Here is a 10,552-nt window from a genome sequence, read left to right on the forward strand (position 1 = left end):
CCAAGTCCAAAGGGAGACTGGAAAAACCCAGGCGTCAGCTGCAGTGCAGTGCCGCAAATTGAGCAAGAGCGAGGTGACCCATAGATAACACAGTAGTCTGTGGAGGTGACTTATTGCTCAAGCCCACACAGGGCAGCGGCGGGTGATCGAACTCTCGACCTTTCGGGAACGAATACGAAGGAAAGACCGTACAGCTGAGCCACGCTGCCCTAATTTGATATATGAAAACTGCCTTCATGTTTGTAAATATGGCACTGGATAAATCAACGAATGATTTTTTTCTTAACCCAGAAAAAAAATATGAATAAATGAATAAACAAATAGTTTAAACCAGGAGTGAGAATAAACTGGTGACAAAAAAAGGAGAACGTTTTTCAGCGTATAGTAGATCAAGACCCATCTATCCGACAGTAACCTATAAATTTGAATTTCATTAAAATTTAATGAAATGCAATCCGAAACAATGTACGTGTCTCGCAGCAATTTCTGACACCACTAGGAGGAATTTCAAAGTGGAAAGTAGTTGATAGTAATGGTGGTGGGAGTTGATGATGATGTGGTGGTTCTTAGGGATGATGCCGTGCTGGTGGTTGTAGTACTTGTGGTAGGCATGATGATGTGGTGGTAGTTGCAGTAGTAGTCGTGGTAGGGATGATGATGTGGTGGTGTTGGTAGTTAGTAGTAGTAGTAGTAGTAGTTATGTAGTAGTAGTAGTAGTAGTAGTAGTAGTAGTAGTAGTAGTAGTAGTAGTAGTAGGGATGATGATGTGGTGGTAATTATAGTAGTGGTGGTAGTGATGATGTGGTGGTGGTTGTAGTAGTAGTAGTAGTAGTGGTAGTAGTAATAGTAGTATTTGTAGTAGTAGTAGGGATGATGATGATGTGGTAATTATAGTAGTAGTGGTGGTAATGATGATGTGGTGGTGGTTGTAGTAGTACTGGTAGGGATGAAGATGTGGTGGTAGTTGTAGTAGTAGTGATGGTGGTAGTGATGATGATGTGGTGTTGGTTGGGATATGATGGTTGTATATGAATAGGTAAAGTATACTGAACAAAGTTAGTAGTAGTAGTAGAAGTAGTAGTAGTAGTAGTAGTAGTAGTAGTGATGATTGTAATAGTAGTTGTGGTTGGGATGATGATGAGGTGGTGGTTGTAGTAGCAGTGGTAGGAATGAAGATGTGGTGGTAGTTGTAGTAGTAGTGGTGGTAGTTTGATGATGTGGTGGTAGAGATGTTGATATAGAGGTTGTGGTGAGTCTTTTTTATTCATTTTAAAAAAATGGAAAAAGGCGGAATTGTGATGGATAATAGGCAGAGATAAACCACCATTTAGGGGGAAATACGCCAGGAACGGAGGAGATGAAGGGATGAAATCGACGTAAGCGTATTTGCAGGTCTTATGAACCAACTTTTTGTGGTCTCACCCTGACCTAGAAAATGCATAATTATACATATTCATTAACGGAATGAAAATATTGTCCCTTTCAATATTGTTAAAACCCCCATTATTTGCGTTCGGGTCAATCCTGCTTATATATGTATGTGCATGTAGTGTAGAATCGGATGGATGGTCAAAGGATACAACATGTGGAACTCAAAAAGGACAAACATACTAGACTCAGTACTTTTGACACTCGTAAGTCATGTGTGCCTTCAGAAAAAGTAAGTATACGTGTATACGGGGAATTCTTACAAGTACAAAAGTTTCGAGGAGTAATCTAAGCTCTGTACCAGCCAGAAGTCACCTAATGACTCCCACAAACGACGTCGTAGTGAGAACCTCGCTATTTTTAACACTCATTTACTCGAGCGGGATGGTTTGTGGAATAAAAATCACTCACAAGAAGAAAAAAAAGAAGAAAAGAAATAACCCACTCGCATCCAAATATTTCCACATTAGTTTTCAGCCAAAACCGCCCACAGGACAAGTAATTGATTTTGTTCCTATGAGTTTTACAGCGCTTGCGACACTTTACGGTCATTTCAGCGCCAGGAAAATGGAAGACAGTAAAAAAAAAATAGAGATTTACTCTAAAGCACCAAAAGTGAAACAAACAACATAAAAAAAGACACTAAGCAATCACTCCAGACCAAAAACAGATATGGAGGATAGAGACACAGCAAGTGTTACCGCTCTGCCCACCATGGGAGGTCAGAGACCCCAGACCCCATCCCATCCAAGATAACGACACTTTAAGGTCATTTCAGCGCCAGGAAAATAGAAGACAGTAAAAAAAAAATAGAGATTTACTCTAAATCTAAAGCACCAAAAGTGAAACAAATAACATAAAAAAGACACAAAGCAATCACGCCAGACCAAAAGACAAGGAACAGAAACAGACCCCACCCAATCCAAGATAACGACAGAACCCCCCCCCCCCCCCCACACACACACACACACACAGATAGGGACACAGATCAGGGGTATAGAAGATCGGCCTGGAGTCCAGGAACAACTGGAATACTCTAGTCGGCCATGATTAGAGAGAGCCCATTTATATGTTATCCTGAACTCACCAGTGCTCGGGAGAATTGTAGGTCATACGATTACGAGGGGGGGGGGGGGGGGGGGGGGGCATAGAGGGATGGTGAAGAAGAAGACAAGCATAGTGCTCCAGTGCCTGCGACATAGAACAATCACATGGGCGAAGAGACAAAAAAAGAAAAATAACATAAAAACAAATTCAATTATAAAAATTCTCCATTTATTGGTATTGTACTATACAAATTTATAGCAATATATAACGTCATTCAACAGCATCAAAGAATTAAGTCACACACGTACGCGCGCAAAACACACATAAGGTAGGCCACAACAAATTTTCTGCATCCATAATATTCATGAAACCAGCCAGACATACGTAGTTATGACATCTTTATACCAGACACTCAATGCGCGATGGCCAACCACAAAATAATCACATTCGCCCGAATAAAATCTAACACAATTCAAAAAGGGGGGAAAAAAAAGCAAAGTAATAAATAATCTTAACACAAGTTCCAACAACATCATGCAATGAAATGGAACAGCCAATTTTCTTTGTAAGTAAAACAAAAACGACACATTTTGTTGTCAGGTCAGGTCAGCAGATGTATCAACACAGTGTATGCGTATCAATAGCGTTCAGAGCCCAGTTATAAAGCACTGTGCGAGAATTTGAGAAAATGGGACTCCGTAATCAGATGATGTAAAAATACATAGAAGAGCATTAAAAAGCTCAACAAATCCACAATTATTACCCCATATGTCGCGGGAGCCCACTCAAATGGAAAACTGCTGCTAAGAAAAGAAAGTCCCATATTTCATAATGGGTAGCTAAAAAAACCAACAAAGTACATTGAAGTACATATTTGCTACACTATCAAGAACATGAGACACATAGCTCCAAACATCGCTGACGACTGACCCGACACAGACAAGTATCACACCGTGCCATAAATTATAAATTAAATTCTGCTATGTACAACTGAATGGAACAATTACAATAACTGCGTTGGATAAGGAGATGGAGGAGGGGGAAGAATGAATAACTATCACAACAACTACGACCGTCACAACGTCCTAATAATAAGACCATCAAATTAACTCATTCATAACCAGAAAGGTGAAAAGAAAGAGAACAATCTATAATTACTCTGAAAGCAAATTAACAAGGCGAGTGATGCAACATTTATCACGAAGTCATCTAATAAGACTGTGTCCAAGGCATAAAAAAAAAAAAGAAAGAAAGAGAGGACAAAAAAACTATCAATAGAGACCACACAAAGGTCTAACAATATTAACCCTCTTAAAAAGAGAATTAGATGAAACCTCTCACTACGTATACAACTAATAACACCACTTCTACTTGCAATGCACACAATGTAACAATGCTCGTCTACACCCAACAACAACTAAGATGAAAAAAAAAAGATAGAAAGAAAAAGAGGCACCAATTAAAAATACAAATAAATACTGCATGCCTGTTAATATTGAAGAAGTAAAATAAAAACATGGCTGCCAATAGCATTGTGCAGGGTCAAATTTAACTGCCTTGAAGAGGTCAACAAAACTGAATTTGTTATCATCATAATAGTATATTGTATAATATATAAATATGTATATATAAATATGGTGCATAAAAAGACGATAAAAAATGCAACAATCTTGGACAAACTACATGCGTTTTGTGTAATGATTCAGAACACCACAGGATCAATAACCCCTTCATCTTAGTCTGAAATTATTATGACAACTAAATATAATGCTTTTCTCGACATCATAAAAACATTCAACCCTCCCGACCTGAAAATCAAAAAAAAAATTTAAAAAGAAAAGAAAAGTAAATTAAAATCTGAATTTTAAAAACATGATTACACAAGTCATAAAGTGTAAAGATCCAACTAATAGCACTTCGCTTCTCTTTATCTACATTTCCACAAAAACTTTCCTTCCCAATTCTAATGGTGTCAAATTTCAAGAATGAGAGGGTTTTGGAATTTGGTCAAAAATTGGCTTGACTATCGCATTCCTACAATGTCTCGAGCTTTACGAAAATGCTATTCGCCTAGAGAGCCAGAGAAAAGAGAAGAAATTATATGTATGTCTGCAATCAAAGATCAAAAGCCAACTATTTAGGGGAAGCCGGGGCAATTCCACCCCCTTTCAGCCTCATTGGACCATAATATGTGAGTCTAAAATTGTGACCTCCACAAGGATGTCATTTTTGGTTTAAGCACTTCCTTTTTGTTGTAAACTTCCTGTTCAGCAGTTTCAAGTTGCAAGTGAAAGAAAGAGAGGCACAACACATATCATTGAACATCTTAAAATGCTTTTATACTTTTTTTGAAGTGCATTGTACTCAATTAGATCCATGGAATGAAGTGTCATAAATTTAGACACATTTTAGGGGTTATTATTGATGATATAATAGGCAGCCAAGTTATATGGCGTCACTTTATATACCCTCAAAGACCACGTTAGGGGGAAGCAGCAGAAGACCAAAGACATCGACTACTACGGAAGAAGAGGAGCTGGTCGGATGCCTCAAGCTACTTCACCCGCGAAGAAACCAAAGAAGTTGCTGACTTTGTCAGAGTGAATGAAATCAAGAATGAGTTCGTCAATGGTGTGCCGGGAGAGGAGTGGATGGCTCTGTTTGAGCGCCGCCATCCCAACCTCGCTTTGAGAAAACCGGAGCAACTAAAAAAAACAAGAGTGAAGGCCATCACCAACAAAGAAATCTTCGAGGATTTTTTCAAATTGTTTCACACTCTTTGCACAGAGAACAATATCCTGAACAATCCTTCAATACAACGTAGACGAGAGTGGCTTTCCATTGGACGCATCAAAGTCAAAAGTACTTTGTGAAAAAGGCACCCGGCAATTGTTCAACGTGATCGGAGGCTCCAGGAGAGTGCAAATAACAGTCAATGGTTGTTGTGCAGCAGATGGAACAATGTTGTCACCTTACATCATTTATTCCGCGAAGAATCTGCGCAATAAATGGACAGAGGATGCACCTCCAGGTACGAGCTTCAATGTTACAGAGAAAGGCTGGATGGGCAGCGCACCATTTCGGGACTGGTTTAAAAACCACTTTGTGAAGAACATACCCCCGGCTCGTCCAGTAATGCTGATCTTTGATGGACATGCATCACATGTTACCCTTGATCTTGTCAACACTGCACGAAAAGAAAACATTATTCTGCTCAAACTGCCCTCCAACTCTACTAGCGTGCTCCAGTCTCTAGATACATTTGATGAGTTAAACCTTTTAAAGAAATCTCTTGTTGTTTATATAGTTTGTTTTGGGATCCTTGAATCATCTGATGTCAGTTTATGTGGTTCCCTCAATTATTTTGACAAAAACCAATTTTACACAAAGCAGGGGGTGGAATTGCCCCGGTTTCCCCTACCATCTTTACAGAGGGCTGACAGAGAAAAAAAAAAGGTTCAAATCACTACGTAAATGACATTTCTGACACCAGTGAAATCAGTCTGTTGCTACAAAATAATAATATACCCTAAACAGTTTAGACCTAAAAATGTTTGACTTTAATAAAAAAGCTAAATAAGCACGAATTTATGCTTGTCTCCAGATAGACTTACAATATAACAAGATACAAAACTTAAATCTAAGCAATAACCAAGCGAGTGTTGTTACTGGGTAAAGCGCTATATAAATGATATTCGTTATTATAGATCATCGCCCACAAGTAGCAGGAGTCTCAGTGTAGTGTAAGAAATAAAAACAAATAACTTAAACACTAAAATGAAATTTCATTATGACTGAAAACATACACACTATACATATAATCCATATAATTTATACATGATGAACACATTCGTAAGGGAAAATCCAGCTGCCTATAAGTTACCAGTAGCTCTCAAAACGTGACATGATCATTATAAAGATGAAGGACAGAAACGGGTGAAAGTCGCAACATTTGAGGCAATTCAAAATTACCCCATCACAATTTAGACCAGAAAATGGAAGGAGAGAGAGAGAGAGAGAGAGAGAGAGAGAGAGAGAGAGAGAGAGAGAGAGAGAGAGAGAGAGAGAGAGAGAGAGAGAGAGAGAGAGAGAGAGTTATGCAATAATAATAATTTACTGGAGACTAGAATATATCTAGACAGGGAAGAAAATTAATATATTCGGAATATGTGTGGACCTGTAAAGAAGGGCTTCAACGAAAAGAAATTTCTTTTAAACTGGACAAAAAGGAAAAGATGAAACTGATTGTCCATCGCTTCACTTTTTCCCAGATAGTTAATTATACACATTCCAGCCCACATAAAGAATAAGGAGGCAAAAACACGACACTTGTCACTTCAGTGCAGACCATCTCTTCTTAGTCCATGAAGAAGCAGCAAGCGTGGGAGGTACTATTAATATAATAATAATCCATTCAGTAACAATGAAATAAATGTGTTAATATTGCAACATCCCTCAAGCCAAGCACCATCACAGAATGGGAATAACACCAGCAGGACTGCAGGGCTTTTTTTTTCTTCTTAACTCATCAGTCCAATTTCTTCACAGAAAACTTGAGGATATAGTTGAGGAACTGATAACAGTCGAACAATGCCCAGCTCCATGCTAGTGGTGATGTAGTACTTCTCTCCAACATAAAACGACTCCTTGACCTGAATAAGAGGGGGGAAAAAACAAAAACGGTTAACATTCACATGAAGATTTTAAAATAAAAACTGAAAAAAAAAAAAAAAAAAATTGAAAAAAAAAAGGCACTACTCAGCAAAAACATGGTCATATAAACGTGATATCCAACGTGTACTTGCAGGACCGAAAAGCCCAGAGCTCATTGATGAAATGAAAATTATTTTCTCTCAAATCAGTAGAAAATATTGTCCATTACAACAATGTAAAACCATGTCCATACATGCGTCGATTATCAGACATGAAAAATATGTGCTAAGCTTAACCTTTTACACTAAAAAAACATCCTTAAAATGCATGATTTGGTTGACATACCAACATGCTAAATAAAAAGCTAAAGAAAAAATAAAGCCAAGAGTAAAGGAAAAGCTGAGACATGAACCTAACTTGGCTCTGGCTCCACCCCACCACCGGTATCATAAATATATGGCTAACACTCAACATAACTGCTTATCATTCTCATTCCCTCATGCAGCTGTGAAGTCTATAGTCAACTTAATGCATCATCATATTTCGAATTAAGGTCTAATAAATAAATAAATAAATAAATAAATAAGGGAGTCTTCCAAATATCAACACAAGAATCCAATTGAAAGGATAAAAAATATTTCCTAACCTGGATAAATAAAGCACTGCTCTGATATTCACGTCCTGGGTAAAGACTTTGTCGAGCATCTTTGCTTCTTACATGGCAAATAGTCTGAAATTAAACACGGGATAACGTATTAGTATTAGGTTTAGTATTAATAATTAATATGGTAAAACGGCAATGTTTGAAGAAAAATTGAACTAGCTATATAAATATGCACCAGATTGATAATAATACTAGATACTACTAAAAATAATAGGACACAGGTGAGAAGAAGAAGAAGAAGAAGAAGAAGAAGAAGAAGAAGAAGAAGAAGAAGAAGAAGAAGAAGAAGAAGAAGAAGAAGACTGCACAACCAGTAAAAAGTTTTTAAATAATAATAATAAAAACATCATACCATGATCAACAAGGAATACAAACGCAAAATTAATATGATCATGACGCAAGACAATGCGTAATTTGGTAATAACAAAACTGATTACTAAATAAAACGGCTTTTGTACATCGAATTACGTTGGGGAAAAAACAATTATCATTTAAACCTGCTCCGAACGACCACCGCTACCCCTACCATCCAAGTTGTCTAAAATCGATAAAGACGCGTCACCCCTAACTGTATCGCCACAGCTATCTATGACTATGACATCATGAACACACAAAAATGTCAACGCATCTCCTCCCACCAGTTACCGTTATCAAAAACCTGGCTTACTCGGCTGGAATTTTATAAATGAAACCAAAATAAATTAATGAATAGGTAGATAAAAAAACATTTCACGAGGAATAATAGGTCAATTTAACGCGACAGATGGAAGTTGAAGCAAGTTCAAACAAAGACGGCACTCGACACCGAGTCCAGTCAGGACAAAGCCAAATCAACACCAGATGAGGTGACCAATGGAATGACTGCTACTGTGTTACAATGGAGAAGCAGCAGTTTAATAATAAACAACGGTAACAGTCTTCTCTTTTCGCAACAAATATATTGTATTAATAACTAACTAAACCTTGTGAACAGAATAAAGTATATTGTTGCTTTTGCAATAATTAATCCGTCATGGACAAAATTTTGTTTAATAACTTGCCCAATCTTACCTTTGATTGTTTTCTGTGTCAAACTGCGCGGCCTTTGTTGTGGCGTGCACAGATCTGTTGTTGAATGGGAAGAAATATCAGGCATTGATGGCAATTTTACCATACTGGTAAGTTGTAAACATGCCGGGGTAGGGATCGATATGGGAGAATTACTGGCGTCTGGTGATGATGACGACGATGATGAGAATAATGCAGAGGATAAGTTGGATGAACTGCGCAAGTCTCCCGATGATGGTGCGATGACAACATCACCATCTGCAGGCACTCGTTTACTTCCAGAGTTATCAAGAACAGATTCATTATTTTCATCTTGATCTTCTTCAGCGTCAACATGATAGCGTCTTTTCAGCGGTCTTGAAGGACAATCAAAGTTTAATCTGGTTGGTATGATGTATAATCCAAATTGAGATCGTTCCCGGCGAAGAGACTGGACCGGTCTAGGCTTGCGATCTGCGTAGCCTTTCGTGTAAAAGCTGGGGATCGATTCGTTGGTTGTATCCACAGGAACACACTCATATTCAGCACCACTGACGATAGATCCTGTTTTGGGGTCTAAACCCCATTTTTCCCGAAAACACTTTGCCTTTTCATCCTCGAGAAGTTGAAGTTTGGACTCTTGATGCTGGAAATCTTTCTCTTGCTTCTCCGCAGTCGGCCTTTCGAAAAGGCAACGACGAACGGGGTGTTTCATCCCTGTTGATAACGGAATGTATAGAGACATGTATAATAAATCCAAATGAAATTCGTAGATAATCCAAATGTATGAACACAACAATTGTAAATAATTGCACTGATGTCAGAAGTTTGTAAAAATATAAACAAAATATTGAAATTGGGTCTTTTACTATCACTACTACGACACCTCTCACCCTCGCCAACTGTACACAAAATGATGGATTGAAAGCTTCACACGCGTTTTTGAAGCTCGAGCACAAGAAACCATGTGATGCCCTTCCTGCTTTTTCATTGGTCAAACAAACCCCGCCTCTAGTTGATTGATTGCTGACGTCACGCACGTAGCGTGGTTTCGAGGCCAAACGCGGTCTAAGGGAAATAACCGACTATTTTATGAACTGACAAAATGGTTGCTGATTTCAGTTAACTGCAATCTGTTCGAGCTTGTTAAAATGCTGTTTTTTAAAAATTGCTACACTGATACAGTTTGCACTTATTATACATTCTTTTGAAAGTTTGAAGAAATGAAGAATTAATTAAATATTTATGGAGATGAAGTTATGAAATTAGAACGAGCGATTTATAGTGACACGGAGTTGTAAATTCACCAAGGTACGGCAGATAGAACAGCATAAACACACGAGTCAGCAACATCTAACTGGGTCACAATGCAAAACAAGTAATGGCTTGCTTTGCGAAAGTTTACATCAGCATCCCTTACGGATGAGGGGAGTTTTCGGATCTCTGTTTAGCCAGCTAGGAGAGTTTTTGACCCACTCAGATGCAGCTAAGACTAAGAGGAGAAGTGTGTTTTCGGGAACTTGATAAAATGACTAACGGGATTTCTTGTTATGACTCGTTGGGTTGCTCATGATTACTCTTTCTTTCTTTCTTGTTATCTTCTTTTTTCTTTATAGAGCAGTAAAGTTAGGTGCCCCAAACGTAAACAATAACAAGTTGCTAGTGATTTCCGTTAGGGACCGGAATAATTTACGCACAATATAGGTCTCCCAATTTTGTAGTTTGAGTTGTAGG

At 38.1% G+C, this 10,552-nt stretch overlaps 1 protein-coding gene across 1 annotated transcript; it reads right to left on the reverse strand.

The window, feature by feature from the left end:
* Positions 1-2,681: 2,681 nt before the first annotated feature.
* Positions 2,682-9,736, reverse strand: LOC144968579 (uncharacterized). The gene is made up of 3 exons (XM_078907076.1): positions 8,843-9,736; positions 7,775-7,858; positions 2,682-7,127 (listed from the first exon to the last, which is right to left on the reverse strand). Exons 1-2 carry the CDS (start codon positions 9,561-9,563, stop codon positions 7,803-7,805), a joined length of 777 nt encoding a protein of 258 aa, XP_078763202.1. The 5' UTR covers positions 9,564-9,736; the 3' UTR covers positions 2,682-7,127; positions 7,775-7,802.
* Between the last annotated feature and the right edge of the window lie 816 nt (positions 9,737-10,552).

This window comes from Berghia stephanieae, chromosome 3 (assembly GCF_034508935.2).
Source record: "Berghia stephanieae isolate SIO BIC M18660-M18661 chromosome 3, UCSD_Bste_1.3, whole genome shotgun sequence".
NCBI lineage: Eukaryota > Metazoa > Mollusca > Gastropoda > Nudibranchia > Aeolidiidae > Berghia > Berghia stephanieae.